Here is a 23,640-nt window from a genome sequence, read left to right as displayed (position 1 = left end):
CTACTACGGCAGAGAGATTGGGGGAGGTGGAATGGGAGGGTGAACAGGAGAGCCTCACATTCACCAACTTTGTAACCTTGAGTTTTCCTGTGCATCCTCAACCCTGGTTTGCCCAGGAAGTTAGGAATAATCAGTGTTGCGCCTTCCTTGCCACGGGTGCCTCAAAGGGAGCCCTGCTGACCACCAGTTCTGCACTAAGTTTGCTCATTCACATCAGCGCTGACTACGGGAATGGGAACATGTGGGGACTGGTTTGTGACCTGCCCTTCTCTCCCTTTGCATCTCCATTCCTGCAGGTGGATGGGCAGGTGGTTGCACTCCTGGTGCAGAATCTTGAGCGCTTGGATGAGTCCGTGAGGGAGGAGGCCGATGGCGTACACAACACCTTAGGTGAGAGCAGGTGCCTAAGCTGAGGCAAGCTGTCTGCTTCCTTTCCCTATAAGCCAGTCAACAACCAAGTGGGTTTTTTTTTGTTTTTTTTTGTTTTTTTTTTTTTTTTCTCTCCCTTCCCCTGTGCTCCAAAACTGCCCTTTCAGAACTGAAGACCCATGTGTTCATTTTATATAACTACAGCTTTGGCTTGGCACATAGGCAACAAGAGCTGAAGTCCTCTAAGTAGGTACCCTTCCAAGAGAAAACATGCTGGCTCCTAAACTTTATTCCAAGAGTTTACTCTGTTTTTTCATTATGTGTTTATGTATGTTGGGGAGTATTTGCACATCCTTGTGGTGTTCAGAAGATCCTTCTTTGATCCTTTGTGCTGGAGTTGTGGGTGATTGTGAGCCATTTGATGTGCTGGGAACCAAACCCAAATCTTCTGCAAGAGCACTATGAGCTCTTAACCACTGAACCATCTCTCCATTGAAACCTTTGTCTCCATAAGTTAAGATGAAATCCTTGTGGGGCCCACCCCTGCCCCAAGAAGCATCGGTTTTAGATTTGTTAGTGATGTTGTGCTGGCTTCTCTTTACCACCTTCCTTCCATGGAGCTACAGTGTCTGCAGGACTGTGGACACTGCAGGGAAGGCTTTTTCCCTGAAGAGAGCTAGTTTCCCTGTTTGTTTGTCTTCTTCCGCCAGCCAGCTTTGTTAAGTGAGTTGAAATTCTGTCCCCGTGCCCTGCTCTCTTAAGTCAATTCCTCTGCAGTCCTTTTCCTTCTCCCTCAGATCTCTCCAAAGTTACCGAGCTGGCGGCCTAGTTAGAATTATGCCTTTGAGTGGGCCACTTCCTCACCGGCCACCATTGTGTAAAACCAGCTGTGGCATCTCTGCAAGCAGAGCTCCAGAAATGAAGGAGGGAAGGAGGCCGAGTGAGTGGAAACAGGAATTTCAATGAGATTAGTTTTCCTTCTGGCTCCTCTGTGTTTCCTGCAGATTTCCCTTGTAGTTCTAGACTCTTCAGCGTGGATTATCGTAAAGAAGAGGGAAGATGGGCGCCCAGGGAGTAAGAGAGGCGAACACAGCAGCCTGTGGTTGGGGGCTGGCTCTAGTGTAGAGACAGAATTTGGCATTGCCATCTGTTAGCCTAATGCTGGATTTTGCAACACTGAAAGCTTATCAAAAGTCTTAGCTGGCTTAAAAGGCTCTGGTGTGATAGGGAAAGCACGGGCCTGGAATATCTGTCTGCTTTCTGCCTAGGCACCCACCACAGTCATATGGATCCCTGCCCTCCTCCTTGGGTGCCCACTGTTTGTCAGGAACGATGCTGGGAGCTAGGCATGGCTGGTACAAGGGCGGTCTGATGGGCAAGTCCAGAACAGAGAGGAAAGGCTGCTGGCGACAAAAGCTATCATTAGAATCAGTGAAAAGCATCATGGGAGCTGGGAGGAAGGACCTCAGATTGTTGCAAGGGAGCTGACTTGGGCTGAATGAGAAGTCAGGTGCCCTTTGCCAGTGTAGGATGAGTGGAGCTGTCTCGGCCAGGAGTATCTTTTGCTAAGCTGAGACTGTGCTTCTGGAAAACGAATGCAGGAAGTGGGGTTGTGCCAGTGGGACCAGAGGAGTAAGTCTGTCCAGAGTTTGGAAGACCCTGTGAACCATAGCAGGGAGTGGCTTTGCTTCCTGTGGGCAACAGGAGCCATGGAAACTATAAGCAAAACAAGATAAAACCAATGAGTTGATTGAGACTTTTGTTTCTTGGGTCCCTATGCTACTCACTCCTACAGCACTGTGTCCACTGTCTCAGTGATTGCCCCAGCTTCTTCATTGGCCCTTGGGGAGCCCGACTTGGGTGAAAGAGCAAGGAGTGAGTGATTTCTTTAGCGCATTCTCCTTCAGAATTTAGACCCAACGTGTCCTGGGTATTGCACTTAAGGAACACAGAACAGTATCCACCTTGTGAGACTGACCCATTCTAAGATAGGAAGCAAAGGGCCCCCAGGGGAAGGAAAGCATTTGATGTGGAAGGCAGTAGTAATTTATAAATGCCGTTCTTCTTGATATCATGTCATGCAATAGCTTCTTTCCCTTTGCCTCCTAATTTTTAATTTTCTTAGTAAGTCACACTTGGACTGTTGTAGACAATAGCAGGACCAATTATTTGCTTCCAGGTACCTAGCAGCTACCTCTGCCGACACGGCCTTTCCCCCTTGCACACATTATTTTGCTCAATTAAGAAGATCATGCTCACCTCCCTGGCATTGTCCTTCTTTCTGTATGATTCAGAGAGACAAAAAGAGAGAATGAGAATGGAGAAGTTGGAAAAGACAGACCTCTGGGACTAAGTGGGCCTTGCTAGGCAGCTCTCTCTACCTGTCTTCATGCTCTGCTCTGGAGCTGCCTCTGTTAGCATGAAAACCTGCCCCTTATCCCTTCTGTGAATTCTATCAATTTCAGTTATGACTTTCACTTGTAAGAAAAAACAAAAATACATGGCAACTCCCTGGTTAATCTAAAAGTGACAACAGCATCTGGCTGGGAGAAATACAGGAAAGTAGGAAGAAGACTAAAATGCCTGTCGTGGGAAGCAAGCTTGCCGCAGGTGCAAGCGGAGATGCTGTCCTCAGTGACTAGTGTCTGTGTCTTTCAGCTATTGTGGAAAACATGGCTGAGTTCCGTCCAGAGATGTGCACAGAGGCTGCCCAGCAGGGGCTCCTGCAGTGGCTGCTGAAGAGGCTGAAGGTAAGGGGAGCAGTGGCCCTGCCACTCCCGTGCTTGGCTCTGGGTGTGGCTGGGGCTGGAGTGTTGATGGAGATTGTTGGGCCCTGGCCATATGGCCTAGTTTGGGAAGCTTCTGGTACTCCTGTCCTTTGTTGCTTATTTTCCTCCCCCCCCCCCCCATTTTTAAGAGATCTTTTTGAGTTTCTGAGTTCCACTTCTCAAAACCATCTATTTCAGAAATTTTCTGTACATATACAGGAGACAGTGTTGTGTGCATGTTACATTAAAAGAATTATATGTTTCCTTATTCAAATTGTTTTCACTGAACTAATAATGATTGCCTAATGTTCCATTGGATAAATATGCCAAAATTATTATTTTTTTGAGATAAGGATTCGTGGAGTGGCCAGGCTGGCCTGTAACCCAGGAGACCTTGACCCTCTGATTTGCCTCTACTTCCAAGTCCTGGGATTATAGGTGTGTGTCAACCTGCCCAGTCTATGCAGTGGTGGGAATTGAACCCAGGGTCGTGTACATGCTCAGCAGCACCACAGCACCTGGTGTGGTCCCATCCCTCACTCTCAATTTCAATTTAAATACCTCCATTTCTAGTTTTCGCTTGTTGGAAGCAGCTCACAGTGAGTATCGCATCCAAACACTTTTCTGATGCACTTATCTCAACTTATCTGTGTGATAGACCCGGAAGTGAAATGATCAGGCCAAAGGGTATTTGCATTAGGTGTTGCAAAGTCACCACCTGTCAAGATTGTCCCACTGATGTGAGGTTTCTTGCTGCTCCTTTCAACACCAGGCATTATCAAACTTAAGGGTTTTCTTATAAGTAGAAACTGATGCTATGGTATTTTAATTTAGATTTGAAAGTCAAAAAACATACATTGGCTGTTTAATAGCCATTTGTGGGCTTGGGGAAGTAATTCAGTGGATAGTGAGCCCGCACTCACCTGTAATTCCAGCACATGGGAGATGGATGCAAGTGGACCAGAAGTTCAGTTATCCTCTACCTACATAGCAACCTGCAGGCCAGCCTGAGCTATATGAGCCTGCCTCAAAACAAAAATAATAAGAGCTTTATATTCTTTTCTTTTTGCTTCATATTTGTATCCTTTGTCCTCATATCTGTTGGGTTCATTCTTTCTTAGCATGGTGTCACCATCTTTTTAACTATCAGTGCTATCCCGTAGAGTAAATGAGAAAAGGAGGGCAAAACTATTAGCTTGACCAACTGTGTATGTAATAGGAGCAGTAGCGTGTGTTACTGTGGTAGTCCTCAGCTGACAGGGTAAGGAGGAACACTTTAAGAAGGAGTGATTCTTGAGGTGGTCGTGCTTATGGAGAAGGGCTGGGGTGTGTCAGGTCATGCTCATGCTCCTTGTCTTGGCAGGGCTAAGGGGAAGGTTCTGCCCTGACAGTCTAGGTCTTCTCCAGCCCTACTCACACTTACCCCGGGATGTAGACACGCACACACTTATCAAAGGATACTAAGGCCAGCTGGTACTAGCAGTGCAGATAGGCGCATTTGCCAAGCAGGGCTCAATGCACTGGGTCCCCTGCAAGCCCTTTCCTCCTCCCACTTAGGCCTGTATCGGCCATCTTTGCATCTTCCTTTTAGACTTCTGAGTCTTTGGCTTTAAACTGTACTTAATCCACATATAGTTCCTTTCTTACCTACTTCCTCCGTATTTAGTATGTGCGGATGGGGTGGGATGGGAGGGGAAGGGAGGAGAGGGGTAGGGTGAGATAGGATGAGATGGGGGGACCCTAAGTTGCTGATGGAATTTGTGGTCCCTCCTTAAAACATACAAAATAATCTGATTACAGGCATTTTCAGTTCCTTTGGATTTAATAATGAATTTAAGGATCATCTTTTAAAATTCCCCTGTCCTTTGAAGTGTGTTCAAACTTGCCATGATAACAATCCTTCACTTGTTCTCTCTCACTCTTCTGTCTCTGTTTCGCTCTTGCTCATTTTTTTCTTTTTTTTGGAATTGGTTATATAGGAAGAGAAATGGAGACCTTTGGGTGTTTAGTCTGAACTCCATTTGCTATTTTAGCAAGCTATTATTGAGTTTTGCCTTAGGGCACAGAAATGTGTATAATCCTCAGGACAGGAATAGCCTTGTTGCTATCTAAAACCATTTTCAAGGTTTCCGGTACTTAAACATTAAATTGCTATTTGGTTATTTTACTGGGAAGCAAGTCTCCTTAGAAAACCCCTGTGCTGGGTGGAATGTTTGGAACGTTCACAAAAGCAAGCCAGGCTAAAGGGTGAGACCACCAAGAAGCCATGACATTTGAGGAAGCTTCATTCTGGTTCCCCAGCCCAAAAAAGTAATGTTGTATTCTTTACCCGCATGAGTCTTCCAAACATCTCGAGGTGGCCTAGACCCTTGGGAGCTTGTGGCTGCAGCCAGTGGGCCTTCACTTGTCTAGCTCGTTTTCTTTGGAAAATACAGATCTGTCGTTGCCCACCACTGAGGTCCCATGAGATGACCTAAGACTAACATGAGAATGCTTTTTAGTTGCGACCATCTAGACAGTCAGGGCCTTTAGCAGGGGTTGTGTCGAGATCACTAGTGCAACTTTAAAAACCAAGTTCCCTGCACACAACCCACACCTACTGCCCCAGTTAGGGTTACTATTGCTATGGTGAAACGCCATGACTAATAGCAAGTTGGGGAGGAAAAGGTTAATTTGGATTTTACTTCCACATTGTAATTCATCATTGAAGCAAGTCAGATCAGTACTCTTATCAGTAAGAATCTGGATGCAGGAGCTGATGCAGAGGCCATAGAGGAGTGCTGCTTACTGGCTTGCTCTTCGTGGCTTGTTCAGTCTGCTTTCTTATAGAAGCCAGGACCACCAGCCCAGGGGTGACACCACCCACAATGGACTGTGTCCTCCTCCATCAATCACGGACTAAGAAACCACCCTACAGTCTTACATATAGCCTGATCTTATGGAGGTTTCTTCTCACCTGAGGCTTCCTCCTTTCCGATGACTCTACCTTGTATCAACTTGACACAAAACTAGCCAGCACATGTACCATCTCAGGTACCATGGTTGGTATAGTCTAGAAATGCTCCTTGTGTGATTTTAGTGTATGGCCCTCACTAAGATATCCTGGGTTCTAGAGAGTGGAGCCTCTTTTCCATCCTTATTCTACAGACTGCTTCAGTGGGAAAGCTGCTGCTTTTGTAGTGGCTATCCGCCAACCTGCCATGATGCTCATACCTCTGTTTCAGAGCCCACCTCCCTGCCTGTTTTAAGGCCCCTTCTGCTTAGTCTGGTCTTTTCATTCCTTAGTTCTGAAACGTTAACCTTGTTATCTGTTGCAGAGCTCCTTTGCTTATCCTCTGTACTCAAAAATAAAAATGTCAGGCCTCTGTTTTGATTATGTCCCTGTCACTACACAGTACCTTTTTTCCTTTTGTATTTTTAAATATACATAACCAAACTACATACATACATACATACATACATACATACATACATACATACATGCATGCATGCATGCATGCATACATACATACATACATACACATAACCACAGTGAGACAGCTTGAGTCCCTTCTCTTTCATAGCCTGCATCATTCTTAGACTTGAAAGGAAGTGTGTAAATTGTACTGTGGATAAGTAACTAAATGTCAAGACCTACAGATGCCAAGTACCTTGTCCAAAACTATCAGGGTAGAGCTGGAGCAAGGACATAACCCACATCTCCAGAAGAGTTCTCATGGACCTTCTCAATGAGGCTGCTTTGCCTCCAGTCCATCCGCCATTCTGGTTTCTGCAAATCAACCCCTTCCATTTTTTTCCTAATGGATTTCTCCTGGTTAGCTAGTCTGGATACCAGCATTCATCCACGATTGTGCCACACCTTTCCTACATCTGGAAAGTAAAGGTGATCTCATCATTGTTACGTGGAGTTTCTCGACAGCCTGATCCTACAGCCTTGTCAGTCTCTATTAGTTATAAAGCTGTTGGCCATTGGCTACAGCTTCTTATTGGCTAGCTCTGTCTTAGCTATTAACTCATTTCTATTCATCTAAGTGTCTCCACCATCTAAGTGGTCTTACCAGAGAGAGAGAGAGAGAGAGTCTGGACCTCTTATTCCTCTAATGACCTACATCTTGACTCCTCTCTATTACCTCTCCCAGAATCCTCCTTGTTGCCTAGTCCTGCCTATCTTGCTTTCCTATTGGCCAACAGGGTTTTATTCATTAACCAATAAGAGAAACATATTTACAGAATGACATCTCTCATCACATTGATTTCCTTACCCCGGTACTCTGAATGGAAGACCCCGGCCTGGCTCTCTCTCTTGCATCTCCCACAGTCTTTTCTTTTATGGTTCCTTAAAGATTTTCTTAGGTTCCCCCCAGCTGTACTTAATCCTCAAAGCCTGTGTCTTAGCAAGCCCTCATGGTGAGTGATGGAAGGGAAAGTCTCAGCTGAAATTCTAGAATCCTCATGTGTCTGGCTTATTGGACTGAACTCTCCATTTTGACTGATGATCCATACTTACTTAGGGATCCTTCAGTAATTCTCAGTGAAGGGCCAATGGGTGCCAGGCACGTTAGATTCAGATTGCACTGCTTCATGCTGGTAGCCTAGCAGCATGTAGCAATAGTCATGGGGCTTTTTTTCATCCACCAAATGAAACCTCTAATTTGCCCTAAGGAGGATAAGACCCGTTGCAGAGAATGGTATTAGATGGATTAGCAACTGAACAGATAAGTGTCTGTCTGGCAGAAGAGATGCTATGTCAGTTTTTTACTTGGGCACTGCAAATGTTAGGATGCCAGTGTATTCTTGAAAATAACACCAAAACCAGAAGTTATCTGAAGAATGAAATTAGGATTCCCACTGAGTTTCCAGTTAAATCAACATTCCAGGAACCATTGCCACATTCAGCACGAACTAATCAATTCACCAGTCAAGTTAAGCGGCCATGTGGCTGGCTGATACAATCTCCTTGGCCCCAAGTGACCCAGGGGTTGCTTTGACAGTTGTAAAGGACTGGCAATGTGTCTGAACCCCACCCCCACCTGTGTTCAGGTGAACTGCAGATATAACCTCCAGCCTCTGACCGTGGGTGGTAGCATAATTGTTTTCTACTTTCCAAAACAGTAGTAGCTCCCAAGGAGGAGAAGTTTTAATTTTATTCAAGGCTAGTCCATGCTTAGGATAAACCTATTCTTGACTTTGCAATTACTCTGATGGCTGGAAGATTCAGGATCCCCAGGCTGGATGGAAGAGCCCTGCAAGCTCCAAGACTACCCTGGTTTACATTGTAATATCCAAGAGATGGTACCTGCCCGAGGAGCTCTCCTTCCTCCTCATTCTGATGAAACATCTTTGTTTATATTGTGGAATTTCTGGCTGAGATTCAAACAGATGTGGTTTCCTTGGTACATTTTATTTTTGACTAGACATGAAGGGTTAGTCTCCTTTCCACCTGCCCAGCTTCAAGGGTCATTGCTGCCATCATCTCTGCATTTCCCCAGCTGACACTGACTTGTATGTATTAACTGCCCATTACATGTGAAATACTCTTCTAGATCCATACATGTGTATTTCTAGTCTACATAAATAGCTCTGCTGAAAGCGTGCAGCTGTCCCCAGTCTCCAGATGAGGGGAGAGCCCCATGAAAGTGGGTGGGAGAGCCGGTAAGCTGGCCACGGTCTCTCAAAAGTGGCCTCCTCTTGCCAAGCTGCCTTAGAGTGGTTCCACATTGCACAGCTCAGAGCTAGGAGCAGTTATGTCCAAACATTTTGGTTTCCTTATTAGATCTCTCCTTTGTGCCAATTTCTCAATAAGAGAAATTCTGTTTTCTTAAACTTCTGTTTTAAGAAAAAAAAATGGTGACAGAATTCCAATTTGGGGTTTTTTGCTTTGGGTAAACTGGAGATCCCTTATTGTAGCAAAGAGGAGTAGCCGGAGCTCTCCTGAACAACCAGGAGTCCTCAGTAGGGGCTTGTTAAGAGAGCCCATTCAACATGGATCATTTAATGAAGCCACCTCAGAAGGAAGACATGACCATATAGGAGACCTTGGGTTAAAGAGCAGACTCATTTGACCAAGAGCTGAGACTCTAACTCACACATTCTGATTCCAATCCAGGAGCCTCCGTCCATACTGTGCCTTAGATGCTTTCATATTACCCTGCATGACTCTACAGTAACTCTCCAAAGAAGGGTTATTTTTCAAAAGAATGTATTGCATATGTTTGTTTATTTAGTGTATGCACACCACGATCTGCATGTAGAGGTCAGAGGACAACTTACTGGAGTCATTTCTCTCCCTCCGCCGTGCGGGTACAATCAAAATCAGGTTGTCAGGCTTTGTGACCCTTAACTGGGGTACCCTTAATTGCTACCCCAGAAGTATTGTGTTTATTTCCATTTTACATATGGAGAAACAGATGATGAACTTTACTTGGGTCATAGGTCCTGATACTGGTTCTTGGTGTACTTGTTGTCTCAGTAATTTTGTTTTACCTATTAGGTAGATACAGAGGGCTTATTGCTCGCGCATACACGCGTGCATGTGTGTGTGTGCATGTAAGTCGTGTCCTAGCAATTGTATGTGTGGAAGGGAAAACACACATACAGTGGAAGACAGCATCATTGATTTCATCCCTCCTCATCTACTCTTCGCTGATTTTCATATAGCAACTACCAAACCTAGCTTCACAAAGGTATGATGTCATTAGAAAAAAGGGACCTTGAACTGGAGTGTGCAGTGCTCCACAGCTGTCAAGTGTCACCAGCTTTCCCTTGATATCTTAACATAGCCTGTCCACCACCCCGGTTACCTCAACTCAGTTTGGAAATGCCAGACTTTGTGGCACATGGGTAATAGCAAGTTCCGTAATGGTGGACAGGGTTCCGCTTTAATTCAACCTCTGTTGGCTGTGGTGCTTAATCTATCTCACATGTAGCAGGTGCTCAATAATTAGTTTTTGAAAGGAAGAGAAAGACTCCCTCTTAACTCTGAGGCAGAAGTGTATGAAATCCACCAAAGGACAAGAGGCATGGAAGCCCAGAAACACCACTGATATGGTGGCCTGGTGTCATTGGCCTTCCTTCATTTAAGGATGTCCGGTTTCAAAATACCCTGGCTTTTTGCAAAGCTGCATGTAAGCTGATATTATTAAATCATTTAAAACCTCATTGCAGCACTGGAGGCTTGATTCTGACAGAAATGCCCAGTGCTTGGCTTTCCACCCTGTGTTTTAAGTTTATAAAACCGTCCTTCTTCAGGTGAGATATTCTATGGACTGTATGTAAGCTCTGGTTGTTACACAGATTTCTCAAAATAAGGCCTGCCACTTGCCTGGGGAGCACACAGTGCAGTGAGCATGTGTACGACCTTGCACTTATGGATCTTTTACCCCGAGATGGGTCAGATGTGGCTGCCCTCCCGAAACCCTGTGGGGTGCATTTTGGCTTGATGAGGAGGACGTGCACAGAGAACTGAAACGGTGCTGGCAATTGCTTGATTAGACGCCGCCACTCTTCCTCCTCAAGTACAGTCAATGTCCAGACAGATCTGTGAATGGTGCGAGGTGATGGAAGCCATAGCTTCAGTGTGAACACTTTCCCCGTCCTCCACAGCTACAGGAATTATCTGTCCTTTCAAAAACTTAAATACAAAGCAGGGGTTGGGCTGATTAAAGTCATGCTCTGTGTGCCTGCATCTCAAGGACATGGCTGCCAGAAATGAAAACACCAGTGAGGCCCGCACCGTTACACAAGGGTGTCTGCCGTAGACGGTGCCATGTTGAAGTCTTGCAACTGAAGTAACTAATCGGACAGCCGTGAAAGATGGTCTCTGCAGTGGCCGTGTCCTCTCTGAGTCTTCAAGCTGCTGAGCACGCAGCAGGGGAAGAATTGTGGGTAGTAATTTAGATATTAAAATATTAACACATTTTTGCATATTTAATGTGGTTTCCTTTTTAAATAGTAGGCAGATTATGGCATACAAGCAGATAGGTTTATGGTTTCAAATTAAATTTTAAACATTAAAAAAAATTCCAAAAGGAGCTACTTCGTTATAAATATTTTTAGCTAATCTGAGCAGGAGCTTGCTTTCTTTTCAACTTCTCTGATCATGTATCAGCTAATTTACAGCCTCATTTTGTAGTTGTAGCCTGTAAATTGGAGTTTCATGTATTTTCATCTCATAAGTTAAAAACTTGCTCTTATTTGCCTTGGGCACACACAGTCTGTGAACCTAAAATACAGGCATAAGGTAGGCTCTGTGGAGGAGGGTGCATTCAACGTGCTGGGTAGAGCTATAGTGACCATCCTCCATTTTCTATGGAACACCTGCATCTCCTCTCCGAATGCAGCAAGGTGATGTTCTCCTTTAACCTGCCTTTCCTTTAACTTCCTTGTCCCTCGTGGGTGAACGGTTTGCCCTGGAAAGGGAGCAAGATGCCATAATGGCTACTCATTGCTGTTTCCTACAGGCCAAGATGCCCTTCGATGCCAACAAGCTGTACTGCAGTGAAGTGCTGGCCATCCTGCTCCAAGACAATGATGGTGAGTCCCTCCTATAGAGACAGGGCCAGGCTAGGAGCTGCACTCACAGCCAGTAAACTTGCCTTTGGCATCGCCCGGATTCTCCACTCGCTCTCTGTGCAGCTTTTGTGCTCTGTCAAGCTGTATTGATTTTGTTTGCTGATGGATCAGTGGTAGACGGCTGTAAAATCTGACAGTTGGCTTCATTTTTTTTTTCTTCCTCTATTTTCCTTCTTTTAGACAACAGGGAGCTGCTTGGGGAGCTGGATGGGATCGATGTGCTTCTGCAGCAGTTATCCGTGAGTAATCTTTCTGCTTCCTGTGAGCCATGAAGGTCCATGGCCTGCTGTGAGTAGGCTGGAGCTGGAAAACATGGGAAGGAGCAGCCGAGGTGCACCAAGGCAGGGCGGAGGTCACACTGCTGGCACAAGGCTTGCCTCCTTTCCTTCCTTAGTCACTGTGAACCTGGTGTGGCCTTTCCTGACTGTTAGCCCAAAGGCAGCGAGCTTTCCTCTGTGTCTAGGCCAGAAAGAGCCAGTTATGTGCATTTGCCTTGCTCCCAGCATGATTCTCCTCCTTCCCCTTTGGTCCACCCCTGAAGAAGTCTGCTCAGTTAGGCTCCAGATGAGCTCAGGGAGAGACACTTCCAGCACAGTGGGCTTGAGGTCACGGGGACAGTAGGGGTGGTTGTGGCTCTGCAGGCAGGAGTGAGAAATTGGAAACTGCCATTTTCTCCATGAAAGGAATGTAAATCCAGTTGAAATGTTATCCTCTTGGCATTCTGGAAATGCTGTTAAGATTTCTCCTGACAAACCTCATCTGTGCTATTCCAAAACAGCACTGAAAATAGATCATTTGGATCCAGGCTGGAGAGTGTTGAGTGTCTGGGGTGGCAGTTTGCATACAGCTTCCCTACAGTGCCAGGCGGAGTGACTTGGCCTCCACCCTAAAAGCAGAGCTTTGTGGTGGAAGCTGTTTCCAGTCCCCACGAGGTGCTCCATGCTCAATGCTCTGTTCTTCTTGCTCAGTGCTCCATGCTCTGGCCTTAATCCTGTGCAGTCACTGATTGTAGGCTGTATGGGGCTGCTGCCCAGCTTAGAGACTCTCCAGCCTTTGCTGAGCTCTAGCATACAGAACTGCCCAGATCCCTCCCTGGGACTTTAGCCCCTGCCACTGAGGGTTCAGCATCCCTGTGGAGAAGAAGCGCCTCTTCACATGAGAGAGGCTTGGTTCCTCTGGGTTGTGGGACATTAGGAGATGAGAGCTAGTAGGATTGGACTGTGCAGGAACAGGTCTCTGCCAGAGTTGTTTTTGGACCTGAACTGTGGTTCTCTGTTTCACTGTGTGTGCCCCTTATGATGAAGAGGGTTGAGGAGTGCTATTTTGTCTTATTGATCTGCCTCCCTGAAGCTACTCAGCTAAGTGTTTAGTGTTATTATATGAACTGGCGTATATGTATTTAGTGCCCATAGGTCAGAACACTTGGTTTCCCTAAACTGGAATCTGGCGAGAGCTTTATTGTAGAGTTCTGTTTCCTTGGTGGGGTTTTCGTGATAGGCAGGCTTTGGAAATTGTTGGATGGTAGCTGATGAAACAGCATTTGTTGATGGCTCCTTTCTCCTCTCATTGCTTGGCAGGTCTTTAAAAGACACAACCCCAGCACAGCGGAGGAGCAGGAGATGATGGAGAACCTGTTTGATGCACTCTGTTCCTGCCTGATGCTCAGCTCCAATCGTGAGCGCTTCCTAAAGGGCGAGGGCCTTCAGCTCATGAACCTCATGCTCAGGTATGCTTCTGGGCCTGCCAGTTGGTTTGTGTCCCCTTCGTCACAGGTGCCTGTCTGTTTGCCCCTCACGGCTAGCCTGGATTTAGGATGTGTAGCTGTAGTCCTTGAGTTTCCCATTTATCTGGAATGATGTTCATTTGGGGATGTCTTCTCAGTATGTCTGATCTTTTCTGAAATGAGGATTGGCGAATAAAGGTGTGTATTGTTTGTGTGCTGGGTGTCAGTTGGTAATGTGGCCATTCCTTGAAGGGCCATGGCTTTTTGTTATTTCTTCTGTTGTGTTGGTTTTGGGAAAAGCTAAGCATTACCTTATAAACAAGTAGTTCTCAGCCTTCCTAATGCCATGATCCTTTAATACAGTTCCTTATGTTGTAGTGACCTCAACCAGAAAACTACTTCATAACTATAATTTCGCTACTTTTAGGAGTTATAATATAAATATCTGATATATAAAATATCTATTTGTGACCCATGACCTACAGGTTGAGAACCACTGTTCTAAACTTAGGTTGTTCACCTCTAAATTTAGTTCAGTTATCTGTGTATCTTCCATAGTCCTCTTTATCTATAGTTCTTTGTGGACAGCAAAATATTTATTTGTATTCATTCAGTAATAAATTCTGCAAGTTATGTGAGCCTAAGCACAGGGAATATGAAAATGTGAAGGATGGTTCTAGAACTTTGGGTTTAGTATTTTCTTTAATGTAGCTTCTTATTTTTGTTCTGTTCTTTAAAAATAACACTGCTCCAACTTCTCAGTTATTCCACATAATCTCAAAGTAGGAAACAAAAGAAGGAAATGCATTGTTTTGATAACTTTTATTGAGAAATGTGATGAAGGAAACATTTAACCCTGGGAAGGAAAATAGAGCTTCTGAGGAGGTAACCAGAGTAGAGTACCACTAAGGGACAGCTTTTGAAACCGAGAGACGCTAAGTGGAGCTTGCAAGCCACAGTTGGAATTTTCTACTCTTTATGGATTCATTGAACGGAGCCAGGGTTGGCCATCTCAAAACCTCTAGTCACACACAGTAACAACTCTCAACAAAGATAGGTCTATGAAAATTTCTTACAAATTTGACATATATTTATTAAGTGTAATTTAAATTGTAGACATGTGGTCTGTTTTCTATTAGAATGTTGTTAGTGTCAGGGAGGATCCTCCTTCCCTTAGCTTCCCCAGAAGCTTAGATGTGTGCTCTGTCACCCAAGCATAGCCTGTCTTTGGGTGGATATTGTCTTCTAGGTTTTTTTTTTTTTTAATTGTTATTTTGATGGGGTTTTTTTGTTTGTTTGTTTGTTTGGTTGGTTTTAACATTTTAGTCTTGTCACACTCCAGTGTTTCATATTGTTTCTTTTTAAACTTAACATGGTATTTATCATTCTGTGACATAATCTTCATGAGAGAGCAGTAACTACATGAGGGACACAGGGGGCATACTTACATAGCATTTCTGTTGTTGACATTGAGACCATTTGCAGTGTTTCACTGTCATGAACAACTCCATGATGACCAGCTTTCTGTTTTAAATGATTTGGGGATTATCAGTGTCCATATCTTTAAAACTCCCGTTTCTTTAAAAGGTTTGTGGAGGGCTGAGGTATGCCTGTCATCCAGTGTATCCTAGACCTTGGACTGATTGAAAATCTTGTTTTAATTGCTTGTAAAAGCAAATTGTTTTTTAAAGTATGGAGAGAGTTATGAGAAATTACTCAGAGGTCTGTACTGTTGAGCTGAATCTGGTTTTCCCTTCTTGAGATTGTTTATCTTTTTCCCCTTCTAATTGCTTGTCCTCTTTTGAAATGACCACAACAGTATGCAACAGTATGCAAAGCATCTGGCCTTCTGGGTGTTCTAACCTCAAAGCTACACTCTCCAGGGACTTTGCCGTACTAAGCTTCTTACTGGTCTGAACTGCCAGTGTCTGTGGATGGTTGAGTCCAGACATGAAGGGATGAATTGCTGTAGCATATGGCCCTGTAGTGTGTAGCAGTGGGGAGCTGAATAAATAACCAGGAATATGGATTATTCAGACAGGAATGCTAAGGTTCTGGGGGGCTAATTAAAGAGCTCCAAAGGGCTGGAGCCAGGCCTGCACCTCTCGGATCTACCTCTCGGTTTTCAGTGCTGAAGTTGCTGTGATTCCATCCTTGGAATTAATTAGCAGTATTCACAGACTCGACGCTTCTTTTTGTCTCTTGTTCATTCTCTTTGTGTCTCATTGTTTTCCTTCTCCAGACTTCCAAATGGAAAGTTTGACTAGGAAGGAAAATTTTCCCTATGACATCTTGTTGTCCTCTGTCTAGAGAAAGCCCATTTAAAACTAGGATGATAAAATACTAGAAGGCAGGAAGCTTCCTGTGGTTCCATTGCCTTGAATATGAATTTTCACTTAATTCCATCAGTCTTTGGACTCCTGATTGGGCCGGCTTGCACAGAAGGCAACCCATGGGGGTTGGGTGGGAAGATGGGCTTTGGACTTGAAGTGATATAGACTTGGGACATGGGTCTCTTATGTACAAGCTCTGGATATTTGTTGAGTTGCTTTAAATTTTTTGCTTCTGACCTTTATTTACTTATTTATTTTTATGAAAAGTATGGGAAGTAGTGCAAAATTTTCAAGAATTTTGAGGGAACCAAATTTTATAAAGTTGGACCACTAATGCATTGGAAAAAGTGTACTATGTTAACTGTATATTATGTGCTAGGCCTATATGGCAAACAAGACAGGATACCTGCCTTTAAGAAAGTTAGGGTTATTTGGGTGGTGGTGGCCATGTGAGCCTTTAATCCCAGCACTTGGGAGTTAGAGGCAGGTAGATCTCTGTGAGCTCCAGGACCATCCTGGTTTACAGCATGAGTTCCAGAACAGCCAAGGCTTTACAGAGAAACACTGTCTCAAAAACAAAACAAAACAAAGGCTAGTGAGAAAGGCAGACCCTGAGTAATTAATATAACCCAGTGTAGTGACTATTAAGAGGGGCAGTTTTTCACAAATGTACTTGGGAAAGTTTTTACATTTCTGAATATGGATAAGGAAGAATCACCGGCAAGATAGCTATTTATGTACACATGTTCATACACACACATCACACAAACATAGACTCACTCCTGTTTTAGATGCTGTAACATTTATTATTTCCTCTGATAACACCCTTGGTGTTTATGATGGAGCCTCACGATGCAGCCTTCTGCTCATGTCACTTTTCCCTGCCTGATCTTCTGCCCTCTTAAATTCTGGATTTGGAGCTTTTTGTTTGTTGTGTCAGACACCACTCGATGGCCAGCATGTTTGTCTGAGTCTCCAATTAGACTATAGGCCTTTTTTTTTTTTTTTTTTTTTTTCAAGCTGTACCCTTGGCAAGTCTAGAACTCACAGAGATCTGCCTGCCTCTGCCTCCCAAATTCTGGGACTAAAAGGTGTACCATCATACCCAGCTTGGATTGTGAGCTTCTGAGAGCAGGAACCCATCTTCTCATGTACAGCATTAGGTATACATTGGCTTTCAGTCCATCGTCTCTGCATGAATCTGAGAATGCTTTTACTATTTAGCACCAGTGATGTAGAATTTCTAACAAATCCCATGCAGAGAGTGAATCCTCCACCTCTTACTGAAGTGTTTGACCCAGGTTTCCCCTGCCACCTTTTTAGAAGGTGAAGATTACCTGTAGGGTGTTTGATACTGATCCTCGCGGTTCAGGAAGTCGGAGATGCAAGGCAGCTCCAGGCTCCCCCTGTGCCCATAAAGCTAGCACAAGTTCTAGCTTTGTCCGGTTTGGACCCTGAACTCTCAGCTGTCTGTCTTCATCTCCTGAGTCTTCCTGGGCTGTGATTTGGGTGGCATTTCCTGCCTCCATCATGCTCTAGGTTCAAGACAGCCTGCAGCAGAAGTCGATGGAACTGGGCTCGTGCTCCTCCTGGTTTACACCTCCCAGGCCTCTGTCTTCCTCCTCCCTGCCACCCAGGGGCCAGTTGAGTGCTCAGGTGCCTTTTCCTTATTCCTGTGCTGCCTGGCTTTCACGGTACCTGACAGAATCGGTTTTTTTTTGGGGGGGGACATATTTTTGTGTGTGTTTTGTGCTTCTCTCACTGCCAAAGAACAAATGAAGACGTTTTGGAAAAAAAGAAAAAAAGGCTATGGCCATATTTGAGAGTGAGTCTCATGCTGCGATAGAAGCAGCAGGCAGCCATCCTATCCTATAGGAGCCACAATGGAAGAAAGAAAGAAAAAACAGGTTTCCCATGTGGTCCCATAGCTGTTACAGAGCACAAAAATGGGATAGGACAAAAGGGACAGAGGCTCTGGGCAGTGCCCAACATGACACTGACAGGGAGAGGCGTGGCTCTGATGTGCCGGTATGCCATGCCTGGCCGCCATCTTGGTCAGAGAATTGAGAGCAATGGCAGAGGGTGTGGGATAGCCTTTGGTGAGCAGAGAGGGTGTGGGATAGCCTTTGGTGAGCAGAGAGGGTATGTGGTGGCCTTTCATGGGCAGGAGAACAATTGTGGTAGGAACATGAGCCAGTTGATATTTTTACAGAGATGATTGAGTGAAAAAATAAAATTCAAAGCTGGACGTGGTAGCAAATTACTTTAATCCCAGCACTTGAGAGGCAGAAGATACCCTGAGTTTGAGGCCATCCTGGAGTGAGTTCCAGCATATCCAGGGCTACACAGAGAAACTCTGTCTCAAAATACTTTATTCAAAAAGGGGTGATGGTGGGGGGGGGGAGATAAGATTCAGAGGAGTTGTAGTTTATTGTGCTGTTTAAAAATGTGATGGAAATCAGAGGAGCCAGTGTGCAGAATTATATACAATTTGGAATGTGGTAGAAAAGGGAGGTGGTGCTGTAACTGCCCCCAGATGCCCTGAATGAGATGGATCTGCCATTTCCTCCTTCGGCCCCACAGATGTCTGTCTCTAGTGAAATGGTTGCGCTACAAATAGAAGAATCCAATAGATCTGAGTTAATTTTAGCCTGTGCTCCAAACGTCTTCTGGCACCACCAGCAGGCACTCTTTTCCAGTGTGTCCTTGTATGTGAACATTGTTGCTCTTTAAGAGCTGCAGAGCCAGTGGGACAGGAAGAATTACATTGTCAGTTTCCTTGAAGACATTGACATGAGGCTTATTACTTCTTTGTAAACCCTGTTCCAGTTTGAAATAGAGGAGACCACTGTGCTCCCCAGAGATGTGTTCAGCGCAGCCTGGGTTATGTAGCAGAAACACAGTGAGCCCATCTCGGTTATTAACTGTAAAGGTAAGGAGAGGAACAGGACACAGTCACGTCATCCAGGAAGTACCGTTCTTGTTTGGTTGTTTTTGCTCTGATTGTGACAAAGAGGGTGATGACACCATCTGCAGAGTGGGCCCAGTGGACTTACTGACCAGGGCTTGTGGCCAGGTAGCCAGGCTTAGGGCAGCCTGGGCCCTGGCTGTTTGCTTCCTGCTCTTGTCCCTGCTCTCTGGTTGTTTTGTTCTTAATGAACATGTGAAGGTCTGAACCGCTTAACACTTTCATTCTTGTCCTTCCCCATGTTCCAGGAACTAGAGCAGTCTTCTCTAGCCTCCAGGCTCTCGGGGTCTGGCAGAAAAAAATGCTGTGGGGCTGAGGATAGTCTTGTTTTCTGAGCTGTGCATGTACACAGTAGACTTGTTTGTCCTTTTCCCGAAAGCCAGATACCACTGTTCTGTCTCATATGGATCCCAGTAGTTTGCACCTGTTCTCTGGGAATCAGACAAATGCTTCCCAGGCACGGGGCCACTTCATAAACGGACAGTGCCATGATAGAACCAGATTAGCTGACAGGAAGTGGTGGCAGACCTGTCTGAGCCCTCCTGTCTGACATGATAGCGCTTCCTCAGCCCAAGATAATTGTGCATATTTGATGAGTGTTGCTATGTGTAGATCCACCTTTCACACCCTCACCACCAGCATAATGACATCTATCTTCATTACACCACATGTTTCCTGGTACCCGTTCACTCCATAAAGCCTCCTCTCCGAATCATTGTTTCTAGGTAACAATCGACTTACTTTCTGGCCATCGTATATTAGATTTCATTTTATGGGTTTCAGTTTAAGTGGAGTAATGCAGTGTGTGCTTTTGGTGGGGAGTGGTGATGCATCTGACCAATTTTACTAATAATTTTTTTTGAGCGCTATCCTTGCTATATGTATCAATAATTTATTCCTTTTTCACTACTAAGTAGTATTTTATCACATGAATAAACCAGTTTTTTTGATTCAGTTATTGATGTACATTTGTATCTAGTTTTTAGCCTCAGGAATAAAACTGAAGTGAACGTTCACGTGCAAGGCTTCAGGCACACATATTTCTCATTGTTCTCGGGTCAATCCTGGGGAGTTGAGTGGTTCAGTCATGTGATTGGTAGGTGCTTTGTTTTTTTTAAGGTGCTGCCAGACTGCTTGCCAAATGATGCCATTTTGAATCCCACAGTATCGTGTGAGCTCCAGGAGCCCTGGTTTCCCATTGGCATTTAGTCAGCTTCTCGGTGGCACTGTGCTAGTGTGTGTGCACGATGCGGGGAGGGGTCTCATACAGTTGGAATTTGCTTTTCTTTATGTTGAGTGTCTGAGTGCACAGTTTGACCCCCCACATAACTCTGCTGGCCAGTTCTCTTTAAATCCGTTGTCCTTTTGGTGGTGGGAGGCTGTAACAATTATGACCATTGTAGAAGTTTCTTTGTACATCATCGATATGGTCTCCTGTCAGGTGTGCATTACAGGCACTGTGTTCTGCCTTTGCCTTTGCCTTTCCCTTTCCACAGTAGTCTTTTGACAACATTTTAATTCTGATGGTGATGTGTTTGTTTCCAGTGACCTGTTTCTCTCTGAGTAAACCGAATACTTCATGTCTCTCTCTCTCTCTCTCTCAAGGAATTTTATCACTTTTGTCTGTTGACAAACTTACTTATGTGTGGGTCGTCCCACCTTCCTTTAAGTCTGTAGACTTCATAGTGATGCCTTGCTTATTCCTCAGCTTGATAATTTGTGGAGTTGTTTTTTGTTTTGTTTTACCTTCTGATCAGTGTGGTTGGGGGTTATCAATTTTATTGGTCTCAAAGAACCAGTTTTTGTTTAACAATTTTCCTCTGCCCCCTCTCTGTTTTTTGTTTTGGTGGTTTCTGCTGTGGTCTTTGTTCTTTTGGAACTTGGGGGGGGCAGTTTGTTCTTCTTTTCAAGATAGAAATTTGAGGTTGTTCATTTGAGGGCTCTGTTATTTTCTAATGTGTATACTGTTGTAAATCTCCTCTAACTGCAGCAGCATGGCAGCTGTACGCACTCTCGCTGTAATGTGTTTTATTTGTATTTAATTCAAGATGCTATTTTGATTTCATTTTTCCTGAGGTACTTAGAAATGTATTGCTAAGTTCCCAAATATTTTGTGTTTTTCTAGCTGTCTGTCCTTACTTCTACTTCAGTTACACTATGGTCTGAGAACATATTGTATGTGACCTGATTTATGAAGCTTTGTTTAAGACTTAGATTAGTCTTAATGTGTCTTGTGTGTCAGAGGAGCCTTCTGCTGCCTGGGGCAGGACGCTTTGCTGAGATGGGTAGGTAGATTTGGTGTTACGTTGCTTACAGGTTATATTTTGGTTTGGTCGGTTACTGAGAGGTGTTAGTGAAACCATTACTGCTATCATGAATGTTGGCTTTTGTCTTTTTGTCCCTGTAAGCTTTCACTTTGTGAATTCTGGAGTTATTTGAGGTGCTTGAACATATCAGATTATATCACACCTTTAATCCCAGACTCTCAAGCCAGAGTCAGATGTATCTCTAAATTTGGATTCTGAGGCCAGCCTGGACTATAGTTCTAGGACAGTGGGGCTACACAGAGAAACCCTGTCTCAAAACAACAACAAAAGTTAAAAACATTTCAGATTGCATGTTCTTTTATGTAACTGGCCTTTTTTTTTTTTTAATGAAATTATTTTCTTTTGTCCCTAGAGTTATTCTTTCATCTGAAACTTTATTCCTAGTACTATAACCACCACTGTATCCTGTTGTGGGAATTCAATCAGCCAATAGCTTCTAGGGTTCTGGGTGTGGTCTAAGGTGTAGACTGATAAGCTGGGAGAAGAGGTGTGCTTGCTTTCCTGTGTGGTGGTCTGACATCTGATCACAGCTTCCTGCACCCCCAGGGCAGAAGACCATGGCAGCTCTCTATCTTTATTGCTAGTCCCCATTAACTATTTGGTGCCCTTTTACCTGGGCTCTCCTGGACTCCCTTACTCCCACCTACAATATCCCCTTAATTAGTGTTAGCATCAACTGTCTTTTACCATCTGTTCTGAAATAAATTGTGTGCTGTCTATTGCCTTGCCTCCTTTTCCCACAAAATTTACATGCTGAAGCCCTGGTACCCCAGATGCCTGGATTTGGAGACCGAGCCTAAAAGAGGCAATTATGGTTAAATGAGGGAGTGGGGATGAAACTAAATCTAACAAGACAGTGTCCCACAGTAGAATGTACCTTCAGAAGTACCCTCTCCCAACTCTGTTGTGGAGCCCACAGGAATACTTCTCTCTCTTGCCTTCCTGCTGCTGCAGTAACGTGTGATTGCAGAATATGGTGGAAATGCTACTGCAGAGTGTTTTGCTGTTGTTTAAATGATCAGTTATCTTTTAAAATAGATTTTAATAGAAAAAAATGGCCATTTTCTATTAAATATATTTCTATTCTCTCTCTCTCTCTCTCTCTCTATATATATATATATATATATATATATATATATATATCACATTTTTTTTCAAGAATAGGGTCTTCTCTCATATGATACATCCAGACCTCAGTTTCCTCCCAGCTCCCCTAGCTAGCTCCCCTCTCCCCCAAGTCTACTCCCCCTCCATTTCCCTTTGGAAAAGAAAAGGGCTCCAAGAGACAACAACCAAACACAACAAAACAGGAGACAATAAGATAAGACAAAAGCCCTCATATCAATGGTGGACAAGGCAACCCAACAGGAGGAAAAGAGTCCCAAGAGCAAGCAAAAGAGTCAGAGACAAACCCATTCCCACTGTTAGGAGTTCCTATAAAAGCATCAAGCTAACAGCTATAACAGAGAACCTAGCACAGACCTATGCATGCCCCCATGCCTGCCATCAGTCTCTGTGAGCCCATATGAGCCCTGCTAAGCTGATTCATGGGCCATGTTCTCTTCTGACCCCTACAGTCTTTCATACCCTTTTTCTGCAGGCTTCCCAAGCTGCAAAGGAAGGGTGTAGTTGGAAGTTTCTCCCTGTCTCACCTGGTCCCGCTGGACCGATTTCTCTCCTGCCCTCCAGTCCCCACTGCCACTTATAAAATAATCACTCAAGGGTTAATACTAAATAAAATTGCTTGTCTGGTAGTTCAGGCTTATTACTGGCTAGCTCTCAAATAAATTAACCCTTATTTATTAATCTGTGTGTCACCACATGGCTGTGGCTTACTAGTAATATTCTGGCATCACCCTGACTCTGCCTTCTTTCTTTACTCATCTTTGTTTGGATTTCCTGCGTAGCACTGTTCTGCCTGACCATTAGTCAAATCAGCTTTATTCATCAACCAATAAAAGTAGCACATGTTTGCAGCATACAGAAGAACATCCCACATTAGAAGAGACCCAATGGACACCTCCAGTTTAGACTCTCTCTCCAAATAATGTCTGCCTATGGGTCTCTGCATCTGTTCCTATCACTGCACTAGGTTTCCACGAAGCCCCACCTCTAGCTGTTTCTCCCTGCACTCTCTCCTTCCATTCCATCCCTCATACACACACCAGATCCCTTATGTTCCTGTTCCAACCTGCCCCTACCTCTCTGCAAAATCTGTTTTAATTCCCCTTCCCAGGAAGATCCATGTATCTCCCCCCACCCCAGATTCCTCATTACTTAGCCTCTCTGCATCTGTGGATTGTACCTTGATTAGCATTTGCTCAACAACTAATATGTACTTCTAAGTGAATGCCTACCATATTCGTCTTTCTGGATCTGAGTTACCTCACTAATCCAGTTGGCATCCATTTGCCTGGAAATTTCATTTTTAACAGCTGAGTAATACTCCATTGTGTAAATGTACCACATTTTTAAAACCCATTCTTTGATTGTGGGACATCTAGGTTGTTTCCAGCTTCTGGCTATTATGAATAATACCAAAATGAACATGGGTGTTCTTAGGGTAGGATGATGTGTCCTT

General features: G+C 44.3%; 1 protein-coding gene across 1 annotated transcript in view; it reads left to right on the top strand.

The window, feature by feature from the left end:
* Ctnnbl1 (catenin beta like 1) overlaps positions 1-23,640 on the top strand; it is a 155,381-nt gene that overhangs the window by 65,586 nt on the left and 66,155 nt on the right. The window contains exons 6-10 of the mRNA XM_051187661.1: positions 297-390; positions 3,028-3,119; positions 11,597-11,669; positions 11,889-11,947; positions 13,286-13,434. Coding sequence (XP_051043618.1) covers positions 297-390; positions 3,028-3,119; positions 11,597-11,669; positions 11,889-11,947; positions 13,286-13,434 — 467 coding nt within the window. The remainder of the gene's footprint in view (positions 1-296; positions 391-3,027; positions 3,120-11,596; positions 11,670-11,888; positions 11,948-13,285; positions 13,435-23,640) is intronic.

This window comes from Phodopus roborovskii, unplaced genomic scaffold, assembly GCF_943737965.1.
Source record: "Phodopus roborovskii unplaced genomic scaffold, PHOROB, whole genome shotgun sequence".
Classification (NCBI taxonomy): Eukaryota; Metazoa; Chordata; class Mammalia; order Rodentia; family Cricetidae; genus Phodopus; species Phodopus roborovskii.
This window is presented reverse-complemented; position numbering and strand designations above follow the sequence as displayed.